The following is a 22,905-nucleotide window of genomic DNA, read 5'->3' on the forward strand; positions in this document are numbered from 1 at the left end:
TTGTTTTTGTATGTGAGTTATTGAAAAACTGTATAGAGTTTCAGTTTCATTTGAGTTCAATGTTTCAATGAATCTCTCTGCACTGTTTTTAGCCCCATCTGTACGATTGTTTATGGTGTAGAGTTTATTGGCTGTTTTTTGAATGAAATTGCTGGTTAATTTCTTCAGAAACACGTTGATCTGACTGATCTGACAATGTGTCTGTGTCTGACAGTGAATGCACTAATGAGGAGTCAAGTCAGTCGATGCATAATCGACTACACTTGCCCAGAGCTGAGCAGTAAGTAAACTGACCTAAGAAGTCCCCTCTGCATTCCCATTAAGCATGTACAGGCCTAAGGCTCGACAAGATGCACTAACTCCTTCCTCTTTTTGTTCAGTATTTGGTCAGGACTGTTTCTATTATTTATAATAGGGGCTACTGCCACAAGGAGGGTGTCCAAATATTGTGTTACCTCCCGCACCAGTAGTTCAGGCTCAGACTGGGAAGCAGTAGGCTACATGGGCTAGAGCAGACTGGACGTTGGTTGGCTATCTGCTAGAGCAGACTGGTAGGCTGGTGCAGTGTCATCAGCTGTTGGTGGAGCCATGCTGGTCTCAGGTTCTGCTTGTGTTATGCCAAGCTGGTGAACATGTTCTCTAGATCGTAGACATAATGACTCGCTGCTGGTTGAGGGTGTCAATGTAGAATAAAAAGAAACGCACACCTATTTAGCGAGTGCTGGCTACGGAGTAGAAAACTTAAAAATAAAGGAGAGCCGAACACTCTCTAGAGCTCAGATGCAAAAATTGGGTGTCAATGTACCTCTCTGGTCTAGCTTCTTTCCTGTGCTCAGATGTCTTGAGTCATCATTTGTCTGACTCAGTTTTCCATCTGCTTTCTAATTAGCAATAGATGCTCTGCTCTCCTCCCTGAACTGTTCATCTCTTCTTTTAGTTTCTGGACAGTGTCTCCTCCTGAAGCTTGTTCTCTCTGATCTATGACCTTCGCTTCAACTAGAGAGAGGGTGTTGTGAAACGTTGTGTTGTACGCTGTCTGTAGGCATTCCTTGGCTCTGTCTGCTGCAGGTGAGTAGGTAGAGGACACTGAGGCTCTTGCTGGTCACAGAGACCGTTGGGGCCTGCTTTTCTCCATTTCCATCCTTGACTTTTTCCTCAGTTTCTGAGATGATTTCAGCTTCTGCTTTTAGGGTAGCAAACCATGTTCAAAACCTGGAGGCTTGAATCATTGCCTTGTATCAATACAGTTCCATTATTATATAAGTTTACTGTTTGATACGTGTTGCTCTGGTCAGCTTCTTCAAAAATGCTGATCTGACATCCTTGGCTGATGCCTCTCTTTTTTTAGAAAGGGAAATGTTGCAAATAACCATTCCATAGTGCCCTTGTTTGTATTAAAAAATTTAATTTCTCTGTTTTGCAACTGTAAGATCTGCAAACAGCATTCATGGTTCTGTCCCATCAACAACCTTTTAAACTTTTCTTAGCTTTCTTTTCTGTTTGGATGTCTGGTGTAAGCAATTTCCATAGCAACAATGTTGCAATAGAAGCCGTTGTCTTGTATTATTGTCTCTTGTGTCTTTAGAGGACTGTTCACTTTGATGTCCTTTTTCTTCTGTCCTTATTTGTCTTTCTTTTCTTCTGTTAACTAGATATTCTTTGTTAACTAGCTACTTCTTCCAGGAGAGTCCAGCAACTGCTTAGCAACTGGTAAAACAATTCAGCTAGCTAAGATAACTGTACAATTTTATGAAATTAGTTACTTTTTCAAAGCCTATCTTTGTTGTTGCTTGTTTTTGTCTCCAATTCAGTCTTGAGTTTCTTTTGCTTTTTTCCAATGTAACTTCACTCTAAAACCATGTAAATTGCTGCTCAATTTGGAACTCCGGAAACTCTCTCTCTCTCGCCTCTCTCGTGTCGCGCTCGCTCTGTCGGTCGCTCTCTCTGCCCTCTGTCCCTCTGTACGTCGCTCTCTCTGCCCCTCTGTCGGTCGCTCTCTCTGCCCTCTGTCCGTCGCTCTCTCTGCCCCTCTGCGGCGCTCGTCTTGCCCCTCTGCGGTCGCTCTCTCTGCCCTCTGTCGGTCGCTCTCTCTGCCCCTCTGTCGGTCGCTCTCTCTGCCCCTCTGCGGTCTCTCCCGCCCCTCGCGGTCGCTCTCTCTGCCCCTCTGTCGGTCTTCTCTCTGCCCTCTGTCGGTCCCTTCCTCTGCCCCTCTGTCGTCTCTCTCTCTGCCCCTCTGTCGGTCGCTCTCTCTGCCCCTCTGTCGGTCGCTCCTCTCTGCCCTCTGTCGGCGCTCTTCTCTGCCCCTCTGTCGGTCGCTCGCATCTCCCCTTCTGTCGTCGCTCGCTCTCCCCTCGTGTTCGCGCCTCCGCTCGCCCCTCTGTCGTCGCTCGCTCTGCCCCCCGTCGGTCGTCCTCTTGCCCTCTGTCGTCGCTCGCTCTGCCCCTCTGTCGTCGCCGCTCTGCCCCCTCTGCTCGTCGCTCGCTCTGCCCCTCTGTCGGTCCTCCTCTCGCCCTCTGTCGGTCGCGTCGCTCTGCCCCTCTGTCGGTCGCTCGCTCTGCCTCGGTCGGTCGCTCTCTCTGCCTCTCAATCAATTCAAGGGCTTTATTGGCATGGGAAACGTGTTAACATTGCCAAAGCAATGAGGTAGATAATATACAAAAGTGAAATAAACAATAAAAATGAACAGTAAACATTACACATACAAAAGTTTCAAAACAGTAAAGACATTACAAATGTTAAATGTCTATATACAGTGTTGTAACAATGTACAAATGGTTAAAGTACACAATGGAAAATAAATAAGCATAAATATGGGTTGTATTTACAATGGTGTTTGTTCTTCTGGTTGCCCTTTTCTTGTGGCAACAGGTCACAAATCTTGCTGCTGTGATGACACACTGGAATTTCACCCAGTAGATAAGGAGTTATTCAAAATTGGGTTTGTTTTCGAGTCTTTGTGGATCTTGTAATCTGAGGGAAATATGTGTCTCTAATATGGTCATACATTGGGCAGGAGGTTAGGAAGTGCAGCTCAGTTTCCACCTCATTTTGTGGGCAGTGTGCACATAAGCCTGTCTTCTCTTGAGAGCCATGTCTGCCTACGGCGGCCTTTCTCAATAGCAATGCTATGCTCACGGAGTCTGTACATAGTCAAAGCTTTCCTTAGGTTTGGGTCAGTCACAGTGGTCAGGTATTCTGCCACTGTACTCTCTGTTTAGGCCAAATAGCATTCTAGTTTGCTCTGTTTTTTTGTTAATTACTTGACACATTGGAAAGATTATCTTTTTGTTTTCTCATGATTTGCTTGGTCTAATTGTGCTGCTGTCCTGGGGCTCGGTGGGGTTGTTTGTGAACAAGCCCCAGGACCAGCATGCTTAGGGTACTCTTCTCCAGGTTCATCTCTCTGTAGGTGACGGCTTTGTATGGAAGGTTTGGGAATCGCTTCCTTTTAGGCGTTGTAGAATTTTAACGGCTCTTTTCTGGACTTTTGATAATTAGTGGGTATCGGCCTAATTCTGCTCTGCATGCATTATTTGGTGTTCTACGTTGTACACGGAGGATATTTTTGCAGAATCTCAATTTGTGTTTGTCCCATTTTGTGAAATCTTGGTTGGTGAGCGGACCCCAGACCTCACAACTAAGGTCGACCGATTAAATCGGAATGGACGATTTAATTAGGGCCGATTTCAAGTTTTCATAACAATCGGAAATCGGTATTTTTGGACACCGATTTGGCCGATTTGTTTATTTTAATTTAATTTTACACCTTTGTTAATCTTTATTTAACTAGGCAAGTCAGTTAAGAACACATTCTTATTTTCAATGACGCCTAGGAACGGTGGGTTAACTGGCTCGTTCAGGCAGAACGACAGATTTTACCTTGTCAGTTCGGGGAGTCAATCTTGCAACCTTACAGTTAACGCTCTAACCACCTGATTACATTCCACTCCACGAGGGCCTGCCTGTTACGCGAATGCAGTAGAAGCCAAGGTAAGTTGCTAGCTAGCATTAAACTTATCTTATAAAAAACAATCAATCATAATCACTAGTTAACTACACATGGTTGATGATATTACTAGTTTATCTAGCGTGTCCTGCGTTGCATATAATCGATGCGGTGCGTATCTTACTCCAATGTGGACCTAACCACAAACATCAATGCCTCTCTTAAAATCAATACACAGAAGTATATATTTTTAAACCTGCATATTTAGCTAAAAGAAATCCAGGTTAGCAGGCAATATTAACCAGGTGAAATTGTGTCACTTCTCTTGCGTTCATTGCACGCAGAGTCAGGGTATATGCAACAGTTTGGCCGCCTGGCTCATTGCGAACTAATTTGCCAGAATTTTACGTTAATTATGACATAACATTGAAGGTTGTGCAATGTAACAGGAATATTTAGACTTATGGATGCCACCGTTAGATAAAATACGGAACGGTCCGTATTTCACTGAAAGAATAAACGTTTTGTTTTCGAGATGATAGTTTCCGTATTCGACCATATTAATGACTAAGGCTCGTATTTCTGTGTGTTATTATAACTAAGTCTATGATTTGATAGAGCAGTCTGACTGAGCGGTGGTAGGCAGCAGCAGGCTCGTAAGCATTCATTCAAACAGCACTTTCCTGCGTTTTGCCAGAAGCTCTTCGCTGTGCTTCAAGCCTATCAACTCCCGAGATTAGGCTGGTGTAACCGATGTGAAATGGCTAGCTAGTTAGCGGGGTGTGCGCTAATAGCGTTTCAAACGTCACTCGCTCTGAGACTTGGAGTAGTTATTCCTCTTGCTCTGCATGGGTAACGCTGCTTCGAGGTGGCTGTTGTCGATGGCGTTCCTGGTTCGAGCCCAGGTAGCGGCGAGGAGAGGGATGGAAGCTATACTGTTACACTGGCAATACTAAAGTGCCTATAAGAACATCCAATGGTCAAAGGTTAATGAAATACAAATGGTATAAGAGAAATAGTCCTATAATTCCTAAAACTTCTTACCTGGGAATATTGAAGACGCATTGTTAAAAGGAACCACCAGCTTTCATATGTTCTCATGTTCTGAGCAAGGAACTTAAACGTTAGCTTTCTTACATTGCACATATTGCACTTTTACTTTCTTCTCCAACACTTAGTTTTTGCATTATTTAAACCAAATTGAACATGTTTCATTATTTATTTGAGGCTAAATTGATTTTATTGACATATTAAGTTAAAATAAGTGTTCATTCAGTATTGTTGTAATTGTCATTATTACAAATACATTTTAAAAATCGGCCGATTTAATCGGTATCGGCTTTTTGGTCCTCCAATAATCGGTATCGGCGTTGAAAAATCATAATCGTTCGACCTCTACTCACAACCATAAAGGGCAATGAGCTCTATGACTGATTCAAGTATTTTTAGCCAGATCCTAATTGGTATGTTGAATTTTATGTTCCTTTTGATGGCATAAAATGCCCTTCTTGCCTTGTCTCAGATCGTTCACAGCTTTGTGGAAGTTACCTGTGGCGCTGATGTTTAGACCAAGGTATGTATAGTTTTGTGTGTGTGCTCTAGGGCGATGGTGTCTAGATGGAATTTGTATTTGTGGTCCTGGCGACTGGACCTTTTTTGGAACACCATTATTTTGGGCTTTCTGAGATTTACTGTCAGGGCCCAGGTCTTGCAGAATATCTAGGTGCTGCTGTAGGCCCTCCTTGGTTGGTGGCAGAAGCACCAGATCATCAGCAAACAGTAGACATTTGACTTCAGATTCTAGTAGGGTGAGGCTGGGTGCTGCAGACTTTTCTAGTGCCCGCGCCAATTCGTTGATATATATGTTGAAGAGGGTGGGGCTTAAGCTGCATCCCTGTCTCACCCCACGGCCCTGTGGGAAGAAATGTGTGTATTTTTTGCCAATTTTAACCGCACACTTGTTTGTATACATGGATTTTATAATGTGGTATGTTTTACACCCAACACCACTTTCCATCAATTTGTATAGCAGACCCTCATGCCAAATTAAGGCTTTTTTGAAATCAACAAAGCATGAGAAGACTTTGCCTTTGTTTTGGTTTGTTTGGTTGTCAATTAGGGTGTGCAGGGTGAATACATGGTCTGTTGTACGGTAATTTGGTAAAAAGCCAATTTGACATTTGCTCAGTATATTGTTTTCATTGAGGAAATGTACGAGTCTGCTGTTAATGATAATGCAGAGGATTTTCCCAAGGTTGCTGTTGACTCATATCCCACGGTAGTTATTGGGGTCAAATTTGTCTCCACTTTTGTGGATTGGGGTGATCAGTCCTTGGTTCCAAATATTGGGGAAGATGCCAGAGCTAAGGATGATGTTAAAGAGTTTTAGTATAGCCAATTGGAATTTGTTGTCTGTATATTTGATAATTTCATTAAGGATACCATCACCACATGCCTTTTGGGGTTGGAGGGTTTTTATTTTGTCCTGTAGCTCATTTAAGGTAATTGGAGAATCCAGTGGGTTCTGGTTGTCTTTAATAGTTGATTCTAAGATTTGTATTTGATCCTGTATATGTTTTTGCTCTTTATTCTTTGTTATAGAGCCAAAAAGATTGGAGAAGTGGTTTACTCTTTCGCTCTCTTTCGCTCTCTTTCACTCTCTTTCGCTCTCTTTCGCTCTCTTTCTCTCTCTCGCTCTCTTTCGCTCTCTTTCGCTCTCTTTCGCTCTCTTTCGCTCTCTTTCGCTCTCTTTCGCTCTCTCTCGCTCTCTTTCGCTCTCTTTCGCTCTCTTTCGCTCTCTCGCTCTCTTTCGCTCTCTTTCGCTCTCTCTCGCTCTCTTTCGCTCTCTCTCGCTCTCTCTCGCTCGCTCCTCTCCCTCTCTCGCTCTCTCTCGCTCTCTCTCTCTCTCGCTCGCTCTCTCTCTCGCTCGCTCTCTGCTCTCTCTCGTCGTTCGCTCGCTCTCTCTCTCGCTCGCTCCGCTCTCTCTCTCTCGCGCCCGGTCGGCGCTCTCTCTCTCTCGCGCCGGTCGCGCTCTCCTCTCTCTCGCGCGGTCGCGCGTCGCTCGCTCGCTCTCTCTGTGTCGGTCGCGCTCGCTCTCTTCTTTCTCTTTCGCTCTCTTTCTTTCTTTCTCTCCTTCTCTTTCGCTCTCTTTCTCGCTCTTTTCTTTCTCTTTGCTCTCTTTCGCCTCTCTCTCTCTCGCGCTCTTTCTCTGTCGTGCTCTCACTCGCTCTGTGTGTGTCTTTGTCTGTAGTGGTGTGTTGGTAGGTGATGTGGACCACAGACTGGGACAAGAGGGCAGGTAAGACAGGTGGCTCCAGGGCTGCAGCAGACGTCAGTAGAGAAGCTGCCTCCTCAGGTCCTTCACCAGCAGGGAATCAGCAGACTACTGTTACGTTACAGCCAGGCCAGCCTCTATGACATCCCGTGGGTTAACACACACACATACACGGACACGCACACACTGTGTGTTGCTTCTGTTATATGTGTGTATGAATGTGTCTGTCTGCACCCCCCAGAGAGTTCTCCAGGAGCAATGTGAGTGTGACTCTGTACACGGTCAACGAGCCCTGGCTGTTTTCTGTACTTCTGGTGCAGCGGGGTCTCCTCTGTCTCCTCTGAAGCCCCAACATCCTCAGAAAGGTGGCTTACCCCATCTGGCTCATGGTAAGTCCCTCACAGCACCCTCTAGCACCCCCACCATTACCCCCACACCATTACTCATACAGCACCCAAACCATTACTCCTACAGCACCCACACCATTATCCACAGCAACCGAACACCATTACCCCCACACCATTACTCCTACAGCCCCCACACCATTACCCCCACACCAATTACTCCTACCAGCACCCACCACCATTACCGCCACACCATTACCTTCCTGCAGCACCCCACACCATACCCCCCACACCATTACTCCTACAGTACCCAAACCATTACCCCCACACCATTACTCATACAGCACCCACACCATTACCCCTACAGCATCCACACCATTACACCGCTACACCACCCACCCACCATTACACCCACACCATACTCCTACAGCACCCACCCCATTACTCCTACAAACACCCATACCATTACTCCTACAGCACCCACACCCATTACCACCACACCATTGCTCCTACAGCCCCCACCCATTACTCCTGCAGCACCCACACCATTACTCCTACAGCCCCACACCATTACCCCCACCCATTACTCCTACAGCACCCACTCCATTACTCCTACAGCACCCACACCATTACTCCTACAGCACCCACACCATTACTCCTACAGCACCCACTCCATTACTCCTACAGCACCCACACCATTACTCCTACAGCACCCACACCATTACCCCCACCATTACTCACTCCTACAGTACCCAAACCATTACCCCCACACCATTACTTCCTACAGCCCCCACACCATTACTCATACAGCACCCACACCATTACCGCCACACCATTACTTCCTGCAGCACCCACACCACCCTGTCTGTCTCTGTCTGTTAGCTAGTTCAATATGGCCACTTACCTACACCCACCCTGTCTGTCTCTGTCTGTTAGCTAGTCAATATGGCCACTACCTACACCCACTTTGTCTCCCTGTCTGTTAGCTAGTCAATATGGCCACTACCTACACCCACTTAGTCTCCCTGTCTGTTAGCTAGTCAATATGGCCACTACCTACACCCACTTTGTCTCTCTGTCTTGTTAGCTAGTCAATATGGCACTACTACAACCACTTTGTGTCTCCTGCTGTTAGCTAGTCAATATGGCCCACTACCTACACCCACTTTGTCTCCCTGTCTGTTAGCTAGTCAATTATGGCCACTACCTACACCCACCTTTGTCTCCCTGTCTGTTAGCTAGTCAATATGGCCACTACCTACACCAACTTTGTCTCCCTGTCTGTTAGCTAGTCAATATGGCCACTACCTACACCCACTTTGTCTCCCTGTCTGTTAGCTAGTCAATATGGCCACTGCCTACACCCACTTTGTCTCCCTGTCTGTTAGCTAGTCAATATGGCCACTACCTACACCCACTTTGTCTCCCTGTCTGTTAGCTAGTCAATATGGCCACTACCTACACCCACTTTGTCTCCCTGTCTGTTAGCTAGTCAATATGGCCACTACCTTACACCCACTTTGTCTCTGTCTGTTAGCTAGTCAATATGGCCACTACCTACACCCACTTGTCTCTCTGTCTTGTTAGCTAGTCAATATGGCCACTACTACACCCACTTTGTCTCTCTGTCTGTTAGCTAGTCAATTATGGCCACTACTACACACTACTTGTCTCTCTGTCTGTTAGCTAGTCAATATGGCCACTACTACACCTACTTTGTCTCTACTGTCTGTTAGCTAGTCAATATGGCCACTACCTACACCCACTTTGTCTCTCTGTCTGTTTAGCTAGTCAATATGGCCACTACCTACACCCACTTTGTCTCCCTGTCTGTTAGCTAGTCAATATGGCCACTACTTACACCCACTTTTGTCTCTCTGTCTGTTAGCTAGTCAATATGGCCACTACTACACCCACCCTGTTTTGTAGTATGGGATCTAGGTGTATGTGGAACTTCTTTTAAATTGTCCTTTCACTCCTAGTTACATTATTCTGACTAGATTATTCTCTTTGCTTAACCTTTGAATAACTAGCCATTATGCATTGAACATTAATTACTGTACCACCAATATTACATGAATTTCATTATTACATTATTTTTAGGAAAGTATGCTTTGTTCTAAGTTTGTTGAGTTGTTTTAGGAGACGGGTGCCACCTGGTGGTCTAATGCTGCCATGGTGTGTTCAGAGGTCCAGATGAATACTGTCTGATCTGGGTCGCTGCTGATCTCATCTCCTTCACTGTAGTTATAGGGAATTTTGTATTCCAAAAGTAAGTCTCCTTTTCTGCTGATGTTTATTTTCTCAGGATGTAATTTTTAAATGTAGTACTCGGTAGTAATTAACCTTAGTGTTTTTACTGGATATTTATTAGTCAACTGATTTTAAAGGAGGAAGAAGCAGATGAAAGCGTTTTTTTCCTGTTGCCTACATAACACTGGGCATGGGAATATTGTCAACTCTCACTCACTCACACACAGACAATGACCTGTTTATTACTGCTGTAGTTCCTCTGGCAGCCTTTACACGGTTAAACACATCTCCTTCACCCAGCGGATGTGTCTGCTTCACACCCTCTCCTTCCACCCAGCGGTGTTTGCTTCACACCCTCTCCTATCCACCCAGCGGTGTGTCTGCTTCACACCCTCTCCTTCCTCCCAGCGGTGTGTCTGCTTCACACCCTCTCCTTCCTCCCAGCGGTGTGTCTGCTTCACACCCTCTCCTTCCTCCCAGCGGTGTGTTCTACCTCTCAGGGGCTTAATGTTCAATAATATATGATATCTGCCATTTAGCAGACGCTTTTATCCAAAGCGACTTAGTCATGCATGCAACCATTTATTACGTATGGAGTGGTCCTGGGATTCCAACCCACTATCCTGGCATTGCAAGAGCCATAAACTACCAATTGAGCTACAGAGGACCAGCAGGCTCCTGTATATTGTACAAGCACACATTAACGAAACTCTGCATACACAGATGACCGTTATATTACGTTAATTAGGGTTTCCCCAAGGGAAGATTAACCATGATTTCTAAGGTCATTGTTGATCTTCAACAGTGAATCTACTACAGTATTTTCTACACCCTCCTCCTCCAAATAACTTCAGTGAAAGGCAAGAGTCCTTTAGCAGAGGAATACCATCCAGCCAATGGGAATGCAATTGTGTAGTGGGTATTCACAGGCCATTTTCCAGCTAGTGTGTTAAAACACAGGGATGGGTGAAACTGTAGTTATTTGATAAAGCTCATTTACAATGTCAACACCGTGGCTTGGAGAATTGGCTGGAGAAGTATCTCTCGTCAACCAAACAATGTTTCCCCTTGCAGTTGTTTGTACTTTTAAGTAACATGAAACCAGAAAGTATGCTTCCTTGAATCTTCTGAAAGACTGTAGGAAGCTGTTGCTATGGGAGTTTCTCTATGCTAAAAGGAATTTCACTTTCCTTCCTGAGCCATAACGCTGTTGTGGGATGGAGGACAGCAGAGCAAGATCTCCATCATCTATAGTCTTATGGTGTGGGGTTTGCTATGCTTAGCAAAGTGCTGGCTGCTGCAGCCTTCTAAACTGACCTCAATCTCCACTTTCTTTTGTCCTTGTTCCCTTCTCTTCCTCCTTTGTCTTCTTCCTCTCCTCTGGCTGATGTGCATGCTCCTCTTCTCTGCTGCATTCTGGCATCTCTCAGCTATCACATTATCAGGTAACTGGGTCAACTCTGACCCTCTATGCGTTTCCTTTTTCTCCCTCTTCCACTCTCTCCATTTCCCTTTATTTCTATCTCTGTGTAGCCAATTTTTCTGTATAATTTCATCCTTTCTGTATACGTCATCCTTTAAATCTTTTGTTTCTGTTTTTCTCCTACCTGTATTGTTGTATTTCACTGCTGCCACTTCTCATTCTCCTCACTAGAGGAGAGAATAAATACAAGCGAGCCTACCAGTATTGGCCTTTTAGTGGCAGACAGCATTGCTTTGTCCCTCACAGCACAAATGCTTGTGTTCACTTTTATCCCACTTGAGTTTTACTGTTTACATTATTGACCGAATGACAAAGTCTGCAAATTAATTATAGAATTGTATTAAACAAGGAAGAGCTCTTTTTCATTTATGGTGTTGATTTGGACAAGAGCTCTGCTTTGCTGTTTTTTTAAGTGCATTGATGCATTAGCCAAGACACAATATTGCTAATGTAATAATTACATTTATGTGCCTATATTTGTTAATTACCATAACAAAATGTTGTGGAAGTAAATCTTCTTGCCTCCGATATTACTCCAGTTAGTGTTGTGATGCTCAAAGCTAGTCACAACCAATGCTGTATATAAACCCTGGATGGCTGATGCTACAGTATGTATTGGCCATTAAGAGGCATTGAAGCCACCGGTTGGCCATATTGGTACTCCCCAGTAGGCGCAGTCCTTCATAGGAATGAATGGAATTCGACAGTATTTCAATTAAATGTGATCAAGGAAACAATGACATGTATTTAAGTATAAAAAATATATATTTTTATGTTTAGCTCACATCATATAATGTACGAGTATGCATTAAGGTGTCTGTAATAGAATAAATGGGGCAAAAACTAATGTAGACATTAATAAAGGAATTTCTATAGCTTCCCTACCATTCTAAAACATATTTTGGGAGTGCCAAGATGGAGGCACGGTGGCTTCAACACAACGCCCCCTATTAGTCATCTAGTGTATATATAAATCATTGGTCACAACTAGTCAGTAAAGGATCACAACTAGTTTATTAACTGAAGTATGTTCTTTCAGAGAAGTGGAGAAGTCTTTGGCTCAGACTCTATAGGTCTATTTGTACATGTCCTTGTAGATTCAGTACAGCAACCAACTTCAATATCCGTCTGTTTGCTTGGTGTCATTTTAAGGTCAGCCAAATAGAAGTACCGGTAGAAGAATTTGAGGCAAAATGGTGTCCAGGGCCCACACACGTTGACCTAGAGTAGCAATCTCCACACAAAATGGCCGACACATAGGACAGGTCCTTGAGACCAGAGGCTCTATATCAGGGCTCTCAACCCTGTTCCTGGAGAGCTACCGTCCTGTTGGTTTTCACTCCAACCCCAGTTGTAACTAACCTGATTCAGCTTATTAAACCGCTAATTATTATAATCAGGGTTGGAGTGAAAACCTACAGGACGGTAGCACTCCAGGAACAGGGTTGGCGAACCCTGCTCTATATGATGTCCTGCCCTCTGTGTGACCTTTCCTCTCCAGGTGGAGGTTGAGTGGCATGCACAGCTACAACCCTGAACAGATCATGCTGAGTGCCGCGGTCCGGAGGTCCAGCAGAGACCTCAACATCATGAAGGAGAAACTCATCTTCTCCGGTAAGGAAGGACCCCACAGAGGAGAGCTGCACGGCCTGTGTTTACTGTATTGTGTGTTTGTTTCTCTGGCTGTTTCCCAGTACTCTGAAATGGCTTCCTCTCCTTTTCTCCTCTCCTTATTTATTTACCACTGATCTGATGACATTGGATAGATGAAGTGGATGCCCGATTGTTTTGGCCAGCCATGTTACTTTCACCTATTAATCAGTGGTCACAGAAAAGGAGACAATGAAAGGCAGCCATTTTAGGAGTGTCTGGGGATGTCGGTGTGTTACCCTATCCCAGCATGCATCTCTCTGAGTGTTTGTAATGTAATTATCCTTTCCAAGGTCAACCGCAGTAGCAGTCTCAACCTGTGTGTGTGTGTGACCTGCACTCCTCTCCACCTCCACTCCTCTTCATCCTGCCATCTCTCCATCCTCCTCTGCCTGCTGTGACCATTCCTCCTCCATTCCATCCCTCCCTTCCCCTCTCTCTCTGCCTGCCCCGCCTTCCCCCCTCTCCTCCCCAATCACCCACCAGAGACCTGTGTCATTTAAAAGGGTGCCTAGACAGCCCACTGAGACCCACCAGCCTCTCCTGGTGGGTGGTGAAAGGTACGTCTGATGATGAGGGTCTTCAATGACCATCAGTCAGTCCAAACCACTCTAGAATAACCACTAGTAGGTATAGTCACTTAGAAGAGATGTGGTGACATACAGAGCAAAGAAAACCTAAGGGATTTCTCTGGTGTGGTTTGGATATGATGCTGCAGTGATATTGTTTTGGATGATCTGTGTATTGATGTGGTCTGTGTTGTACACTCAATCAGTGAAATACCCTGTGAACACTGACTGATGTCCCTTCTCTCTTCTGCCTCCCAGAGGTGAGCAATGGTGTGGGCAGTGCTGAGGACCTGTACATGGAGAATGGCTTCGACTACTACAACAACGAAGGCATCTCCCATTGACTCTTACTCACCTAATGTGAATCTACTGAAAGACACCCGACTCTACTAGCATATGGAAACTGAGTAAATTAAGACTTCCAAGTGACTTGTGATTGGCTTATCTGTTGTTATGCTTACTCTTGTTTTACTCAGTGTATCCAGATAGTTATTGGTTTGTTCCTCCTACTTACTGACTGACTGATTGACAGGCTGCTGTATTGCTGAAGAATCCAAGGCAAGCACCACCCATTGCTTTGTACATTCTGTAAATAGGTTTGTTTTTGCTTGTTATATACAATGTGGGACTAAATGCACTTTTTATTGATGAACTGATTGCTTCGTCAGATCTATGGCCTCTTCTCACCTCTGTGGGCTCGAGTTCCACATCAGGATTTCAGAATTCAGTGGAGGGTCGTACATTGTATTTTTTTTACCAATTTGTTGGCCAGAAAAAGGGCAATTATTTAAAAATATATTGGTCCATTTATATATATATTTTTACTTAAACCTTCCGTGTGCTAGGATTGAATGGGTTCATAGGTCGGATCTGGCCCTCGGCCGTAGTTCTTCCCCACCCCTGCTCTAGATGCTTGGAGGCCCCCCCCCCCCCCCAGTTATCAATGCTTATTTGTTTGTTTCTACACTGTTATTTGGATTTCTTGCAGTCACTTTATAGCACAGCCAATTCTTATTATTTACAGGAATTACTATTTGTGCAGCATGCTCCTTTTTCTTGCCTTTGGGCGCTATTATAATTTCTAGGAACAAAAAGAACATGAACAAGCTGTTTACAGAAGTCCTGCCTTCTCTGACTGAAATAGTTACATGATGTAAGATAATGATTTGAATAGATGATTTGAACAGCATATGATGTGACTTGTGGAGCTGTGCTGTCTCGGGCCGGGCTTGTGTTCAGGCAGAACTGATGTGTTTTTGTGATGTTTTCGGTTCATTGTGAATGGTGTTTTGATTTAAGGATGTGTACAGTGCATGTATTATGTAGAGATTTCACCCCTACCCTCAGTGTGCAGTCCTACATGGAGTGTGTACATATTACAGATGTTTTAGGTGCTATGGCTGGAAATGTATAATAATAGCAATAGTGTTAAAGTTTATGAAAGTAATTGAAATACTTTGCCGACCCAACTTCTCAATGGCGTTTGAAAAGCAAAGTGCATCAAATCAATTGGTTTCTATAGGGGGACATCAAAGGGTGTCTGTGATGCGATGAAGTGAGGTGTGCTATATTAACTGTGAAAATAAAGCTGGAGGCTGTTGAAGGGAAGACGCTGAGTATCGGAATGGATAGACTTGTGTTAATTTACTCCTTTGGTATTTATGTGCCTCAAAGTCAATAATTAAAATGCTTCTGATACCAAAGTGATATCCTTTTATTGTGATTTTTTTGTTGGTGGGGTGCAGAGTATTTTTGTAGCTAGAACATAACTAACAAACCATTTAGGTTGGCGTTACTGTTGACTGAATGTGAATGCTTGATGTACAGTGGCTTCAGAAATTATTCACACCCCTTGCCTTTTTCCACATTTTGTGTCACAGCCTGAATTTAAATTGGATTAAATTTAGATTGTCACTGGAATGTTTTTACAAATGTAATGAAAAGCCTTGAGTCATGTATTCAACCCCTTTGTTATGGCAAGCCTAAATAAATTCAGGAGTAAACAGTGCTTAAGTCACATGGACTCAATCCAGGTGTGCAAAACTCACAAATAAAGGTGATTCTAAGAAGTATATTTGAACACCTGTTTTCACAGGATATTGTGTGTAAAAATCTATTTAATCCAGGCTGTAACACAATGTGGAATAATGAATCTTTTCTGAAGGCACTATGTTATATTACTGGCCCGGGCCAGTAATAACACCATTGTGGATCTCTGTTATACTGACATTATTTCCCCTCAGTTATGGAGTGAGGCGGCAGGTAGCTAGATCGAATCCCCGAGCTGACAAGGTAAAAATCTGTCATTCTGCCCCTGAACAAGGCAGTTAACCCACTGTTCCCTGATAGGCTGTCATTGTAAATAAGAATTTGTTCTTAACTGACTTGCCTAGTTAAATAAAAAACATTGTAAAGTTATGCAGCAAGATGTTACCACATTGCTGAAGAAACTAGTGATGATGCTAAATGCATTTTGCAAGATTTTAGCACTCAATGTTCTGGGAACATGATCAGAAATGTCCTTTTTACCTGTACTAGAAAGTCTGTCATGGAATGAGGATCACGAGATGCATCTGAATGTTGATATTTTCCCTTCAATGGCAATCTCTGTTTGAAATAAAGCTCCACTACAGAAATTCAATAATGGTATTTAGGGAAATTCTGATTTTTTGTTGAAAAGCAGCATGTAGTACAAGCAGATATGAGAGGGGTGCTTTGAAGAACATAAGCAAAACGTGCAGTACAGAAACGTGATAAATTCCTATAGCATATTGCTACAGAGAACTGCGATCAGTACATTATCTGAGGCACGTTCAAAAGGAATGCATTCAAAAAGGTAAGGGCATACAGTAGTCTGCTGCATCAGCCCTGACTAGACTGGTATTTTGGAATGTACATTCCATACATGAGATAATTAGAATTTACTAATAGTAAATTATTAACCAACATGTTTGTTCACCAATGCCAGGGGCTCTAACAACCAGCATAAGCCTTGGGTCTTTTTATGACACTTACAATAAGTACTTCTATATACAGGTAGTTTAGTGGTTAACAGCGTTGGGCCAGTAACCAAAGGGCGCTGGTTTGAATCCCCGAGCCGACAAGGTGAAAATTGTCAACGTGCCTTTGAGCAAGGTGCTTAATCCTAATTGCTCCTGTAAATCACTCTTATACAGAGTGTCTGCTAAATGACTCAAATATAGAAGTACTAAATGTCAGACCGTGTACTCTGTGATTCTTATAGTTCAATTGCACCAGAATGATGATGGTGGTTAACAAGTTATCATTTTCAAAGTGCAATATTTAGCTTAAGTTGGTATGCCCCTTATTTTGACAATTCATCAGTTATCCAATACAAAGCTGAACATAGGCTACTGCTTGAATGTAAAGCTACTAACAATATGTGCAAACATATTTGGTCCAAAACTCTAATAGAATACTGCCCCAGTCAATAGGACTGGTAGTTCTTCATATCAGGTGACTTAAAAGCACAGATCCTAACAGTGCAGCTCCACACAACCACAGCAGCTCTCTGAAAAGGCACAAGCGTGTTGTCATCCACTGAAAAACAAATTCTCCTAATGTGCTGTACCCCCCCCACCCCCACGCAGTACAAACACGCTCGCACAGACATACACTAGAAATAAATAAATAACTGAAAGTGTATTGGCTGGTCACAGTTCTGTAGAAATAAAGGTTATTCCCTGAATTGAACACCATTTCAATCTACCAGTTGGTCCAATAAATTGGGCCAGCAGTAAACAAGTGATGGTGTAATTTCAGCTTCTCTGTGAGAATATATTTCAGTATCTATTATTAGAGCTGAAGAAGATCATATTTTAACATCAACTATTGCACACGTGGTGGAGAAGGACAATTAACAGTTAAAATGCAGACCATCCTTTAATATGGCAAGTCTCTGTCTGGTGGCATCCTTATGTCCCTTGCCACCTCTAGACTAGATCAATTGAAGTTGGTCTTGCGGAGGTGTCTGTTGGGGATCTCTATAGCGCTGACCTGTAGGGGCCAGGAGCCCCCCATGATGCCAGCCTGGATGGCCACCCCAGTCACCACTGCCAAGTCTGGGTCCACTGAGGTGTTGGGCTCCTTCCCAAAGTATTCACTGATCAGCTTCCTGATCCTAGGGATGCGGGTGGAGCCTCCCACCAGAACTATCTCATCCACCTCCTCCTTCCCCAGGTGGCCCTCGGCCAGCACTGTCTCTACAGGTGCCAGAACCTTCTGAAAGAGGTCGCCGTTCAACTCTTCAAACAGCTCACGGGTGATGACTGCTTGGAAGATGACTGGGATTGGGTCCTTGGCGGGCCCCTGTGGTGGTTCCTTGGGGTTCCCTTGGGGCTCCAGGTGCAGGGGTACCCTGAGGTGGGCACTGAGCTGCAGGGTGAGGTTGAGTTTGGCAATCTCCACGGCCTGGCGGAGGCGGTGGATGTCCTCTTTGAGGGTGGGGGGAACGCCGTACTGCTGGCGGACCTTCTCCATGGTGTACTGGAGCAGCCTCTGGCTGAAGTCCTGCCCCCCCAGCTTGTTGTTACCTAGGAAACAAGGGTCATTCTCTGAGTCCAAGAATACTATTCATCTGTTAGTTGTATTGGGATAAATTCCATTTAAATTCATTATCATGTATGGTTTGAATTAGTTGTGCCAATTGGAAATGGTCCTCCAACTACACTGAACAAAAATATAAATGCAACATGTAAAGTGTTGGTCTCATGTTTCATGAGCTGAAATAAAACATCCCAGAAATGTTACATATGCACAAAAAGCTTATTTCACTCCAATTTTGTTTACATCCCTTTTAGTGAGCATTTCTCCTTTGCCAAGATAATACATCCACCTTACAGGTGTGGAATATCAAGAAGGTGATTAAAGAGCATGATCATTACACAGGGGCATCTTGTGCTGGGGACAGACCAAAAAGGCCACTAAAATGTGCAGTTTTGGCACAACACAATGCCACAGATCTCTCATGTTTTGAGTGAGCGTGCAATTGGCTTGCTGACTGCAGGAATGTCCACCAGAGCTGTTGCCAGATAATTTAATGTTAATTTCTCTACCATAAGCCGAGACGTCATTTTAGAGAATTTGGCAATACGTCCAAGCGGCCTCACAACTGCAGACCACGTGTAACCACAACAGCCAGCTTCTTAACCTGCGGGATCATCTGAGACCAGCCACCCAGACAGCTGATGAAACAGGAGTATTTCCGTCTGTAATAATGTCCTTTTGTGGGGGAAAACTAATTCTGATTGGCTGGGCCTGGCTCCCCAGTGGTTGGGCTTATGCCCTCCCAGGCCCACCCATTGCTGTGCCCCTTGCCAGTCATGTGAAATCCATAGAGTAGGGCCAAAATAATTGATTACAATTGACTGATTTCCTGATATGAACTGTAATCGTTGAAATTGTTGTGTTTATATTTTTGTTCAGTATACAATATGGCAAATGTTCCACTTGTACTGCCCAATTTAATTCCAGAACATTTGATATTTAGACATTTGTGTCATTTAGCAGACACTCTTATCCAGAGTGACTTACAGGAGCAATTATGGTTAAGTGCCTTGCTCAAGGGCACATAAACCGATTTTTCACCTAGTCGGCTCTGGGATTCGAACCAGCGACCTTTCGGTTACTAGCCCAACACTCTTAACCGCTCAGCTACCTGCCACCCTACCTACCAGAAGAGAAATGAAAGTGACACCAACTAAACCATGCGTAACTACAACATGATAAGGAGTTGATTAGTGTCCTACCTGCCATGGCTCTGGTGAGGAACATGCCCCCTTGTTTATTGAGCAGAGAGACGTCCAGCGTTCCTCCTCCCAGGTCTACCACCAGTACGTTGAACACGTCCACCTTGTGTAACCCATACGCCATCGCTGCAGCCGTGGGCTCGTTGATCACACGCAAGATGTCCAGTCCTGTGAACAGAACAATCATATGTTACAGTTCTTACAGTGGGTAGTGTAGATTTGGTCACATCTTTGGATTAGGTGTCCAATATTCTACTCACGCTTTCTCTGTCTATAGAATAAGTAACACAGTTATGGGCATAGAGCAAACACCTAATTATATCAGGGATTGACATTAAAGTCTAAGGTACATGCCCATCAGAATTGTTTCATTAGCTTTTTACATGCAGGAGCGTTATACATTGCCTGCCTTTCACCTACACATAGGAGAGGAATCAAAGATCAGTAAAAAACAAATAGAGCGAGCTCAGCTCACCTAAAACTATCTGTCTTTCACTTACACAATGTGGAGAACCCAGAAAGATCCGTTTTAAGACAGGAATTATTTGCAGTTTGGTTGTTTTCACTTAAACAACAACAAAAAACACCTCAGAGCAGGCTCAACTTGCGTGACTGCTCAGTTTACATGCCCCAGGCAATAGGGCAACCCTTAATGTCAATCCCTGTATGATAAACTGTTTCTTAATGAGAATACAATAAAAACCTAAACAGTGTAAGAAATTCCTGTAGCAGTGTTTACACATCATATATTGTATGACTGTTGATACAGTTTTGCCAGACAGAGACTGACCGGCCAGGTTGGCAGCCCTGATGGTGTAGTTCCTCTGTCTCTCATCAAACTCAGCAGGGACAGAGATAACAGCCCTCTTGATGGGGACACCCAGGTGACGCTCCGCCATCTTCCTCATCTTCAGCAGCAGCCGAGAACCAATGAACTCGGGAGTAACTGTGAACGTCTGGTTGGTGGAGACCAAGAACTCTGCACTGCCATTGTTATTTATCACCTGAAAGAAAGGTATGTTATTACAAATGAAAGACAGCAGTCATTGATATAGCATATTTATACACCTGCAATCACACAGCTTATGCAGCCAAATGCTAATGCTGTATTCAATCATTTTCACTGTGGTGTACTGACTGTCAAAGTAACTAAAGGAGTATGTACTGTACAGTTGAAGTCGGAAGTTTACATACACTTAGGTTGGAGTCATTAAAACTCGTTTCACAACCACTCCATACATTTCTTGTTAACAAACTATAGTTTTGGTAGGTCGGTTAGGACATCTACTTTGTGCATGACACAAGTAATTGATCCAACAATTGTTTACAGACAGATTATTTCACTGTATCACAATTCCAGTGGGTCAGAAGTTGACATACACTAAGTTAACTATGCCTTTAAACAGCTTGGGAAATTCCAGAAAATGATATCATGGCTTTAGAAGCTACTGATAGGCTAATTGACATCATTTGAGTCAATTGGAGGTGTACCTGTGGATGTATTTCAAGGCCTACCTTCAAACTCAGTGCCTCTTTGCTTTAAAATCAAAATAAATCAGCCAAGACCTCAGAAAGGTCTGGTTCATCCTTGGGAGCAATTTCCAAATGCCTGAAGGTACCACATTCATCTGTACAAACAATAGTACGCACGCATGAACACCATGGGACCACGCAGCCATCATACCGCTCAGGAAGGAGATGCATTCTGTCTCCTAGAGATGAACGTACTTTAGTGCGAAAAGTGCAAATCAATCCCAGAACAACAGCAAAGGACCTTGTGAAGATGCTGGAGGAAACAGGTACAAAAGTATCTATATCCACAGTAAAACGGGTCCTATATCGACATAACCTGAAAGGCCGCTCAGCAAAGAAGAAGCCACTGCTCCAAAACCGCCATAAAAAAAGCCAGACTACGGTTTGCAACTGCACATGGGGACAAAGATCGTACTTTTTGGAGAAATGTCCTCTGGTCTGATCAAACAAAAATAGAACTGTTTGGCCATAATGACCATTGTTATGTTTGGAGGAAAAAGGGGGAAGCTTGCAAGCCGAAGAACACTGTCCCAACCGTGAAGCACGGGGGTGGCAGCATCATGCTGTGGGGGTGCTTTGCTGCAGGAGGGACTGGTGCACGTCACAAAAAAGATGGCAACATGAGGAAGGAAAATTATTTGGATATATTGAAGCAACATCTCAAGACATCAGTCAGGAAGTTAAAGCTTGGTCGCAAATGGGTCTTCCAAATGGACAATGACCCCAAGCATACTTCCAAAGTTGTGGCAAAATGGCTTAAGGACAACAAAGTCAAGGTATTGGAGTGGCCATCACAAAGCCCTGACCTCAATCCTATAGAAAATGTGTGGGCAGAACTGAAAAAGCGTGTGCAAGCAAGGAGACCTACAAACCTGACTCAGTTACACCAGGTCTGTCAGGAGAAATGGTCCAAAATTCACTCAACTTATTGTGGGAAGCTTGTGGAAGGCTACCCGAAACGTTTGACCCAAGTTAAACAATTTAAAGATAATGCTACCAAATCCTAATTGAGTGTATGTAAACTTCTGACCCACTGGGAATGTGATGAAAGAAATAAAAGCTGAAATAAATAATTATCTCTACTATTATTCTGACATTTCTCATTTTTTAAATAAAGTGGTGATCCTAACTGACCTAAAACAGGGAATTTTTACTAGGATTAAATGTCAGGAATTGTGAAAAACTGAGTTTAAATGTATTTGGCTAAGGTGTATGTAAACTTCCGACTTCGACGGTATGTACTGTACCTTGAATGGATAGCGAGCACTTTCCTGTTCAATGAGCTCTTGTTCGAATATCTTTCCAATAAACCGCTTGGCATCATAGATGGTGTTTTGAGGATTGTTGTCGGCCAGATCCTGACCCTCGTAACCGGCGAGAACTTCGGTAGGGGTGAACGACACCGCACTAGGGATGCTCTTCCGCCCCTGCTCATCCCCTATCACCTCCACATCCCCGGTACCCGGGTGGAATACTCCCACGGAGCAGAAAGTGGTCCCCAGATCTAGGCCGATTACTTTTGGTTTCGGTGGAGGCAGATAATGTTGGCCCAGATAGCCAGCTAGAAAAAGAGCCAGAATGACCGATCCTGCGACATGGAAGATATAGAACAAGACGTGGGTTTAGGTATGGATGTTGTTTGCGTAGCTAGCTCGTAATTAGCCTAATTATTTACATATTCACTCAGCGTTGACAGTTTGACACATTTTCAGCTAATTGACTACTAATAATGATTTAGGTAGCAACTAACCAGCTACCGGTAACTTGTCAGCCCACTTGCTAGCTAGCTAAACAGCTGGTTACACAACAACAAGCACACGTTACGGTTCAATCTTACTTACCGATCATAGACATTTCCCCAGCCATTGTCAAGGACTGATCACCCCCGAACTGAGACGTAGTGAAACGTAATCTAGGCTAATATGTTGTCACCGCTTGACGGTCGTCACTAGTTACCACAGCCACTAAGTCATAAACCCCGCCTATTTGTAACATGTATCTTCTTAAAATGTGATTTTAAACCTAATCCTAACCTTATGCCTAACCGTAACCTTAAATTAAGACCAAAAATACATTTTATGTTAT

The 22,905-nt window shown here is 43.8% G+C and overlaps 2 protein-coding genes across 2 annotated transcripts in view; one reads left to right on the forward strand and one right to left on the reverse strand.

Annotated features, from left to right (window-relative positions):
* Positions 1–15,226, forward strand: part of LOC111982771 (glycerophosphodiester phosphodiesterase domain-containing protein 5-like) — a 103,432-nt gene extending 88,206 nt beyond the window's left edge. Inside the window, 9 exon segments of the mRNA XM_024014361.2 lie at positions 7,211–7,234; positions 7,236–7,369; positions 7,462–7,531; positions 7,533–7,563; positions 7,566–7,613; positions 9,755–9,836; positions 11,248–11,262; positions 12,802–12,914; positions 13,778–15,226. Coding sequence (XP_023870129.2) covers positions 7,211–7,234; positions 7,236–7,369; positions 7,462–7,531; positions 7,533–7,563; positions 7,566–7,613; positions 9,755–9,836; positions 11,248–11,262; positions 12,802–12,914; positions 13,778–13,863 — 603 coding nt within the window. The 3' untranslated portion in view covers positions 13,864–15,226.
* Positions 15,227–16,160: 934 nt separating this feature from the next.
* Positions 16,161–22,902, reverse strand: LOC111982772 (heat shock 70 kDa protein 13). Its single transcript, XM_024014362.2, has 5 exons — positions 22,662–22,902; positions 22,068–22,408; positions 20,078–20,291; positions 19,288–19,455; positions 16,161–18,072 (listed from the first exon to the last, which is right to left on the reverse strand). Exons 1-5 carry the CDS (start codon positions 22,684–22,686, stop codon positions 17,483–17,485), a joined length of 1,338 nt encoding a protein of 445 aa, XP_023870130.1. The 5' UTR covers positions 22,687–22,902; the 3' UTR covers positions 16,161–17,482.
* Between the last annotated feature and the right edge of the window lie 3 nt (positions 22,903–22,905).

Source organism: Salvelinus sp. IW2-2015, linkage group LG22 (genome assembly GCF_002910315.2).
Source record: "Salvelinus sp. IW2-2015 linkage group LG22, ASM291031v2, whole genome shotgun sequence".
Taxonomy (NCBI): Eukaryota; Metazoa; Chordata; class Actinopteri; order Salmoniformes; family Salmonidae; genus Salvelinus; species Salvelinus sp. IW2-2015.

Coding starts and splice junctions, on each gene's coding strand:
- LOC111982772 (XM_024014362.2), bottom strand. CDS start 22,686: ATGGCTGGGGAAATGTCTATGATCG. Junction 22,409..22,661: donor TGGGGAAATGTCTATGATCG/GTAAGTAAGATT, acceptor TCCATGTCGCAG/GATCGGTCATTCTGGCTCTT. Junction 19,456..20,077: donor CAGGGCTGCCAACCTGGCCG/GTCAGTCTCTGT, acceptor TTCTGTTCACAG/GACTGGACATCTTGCGTGTG.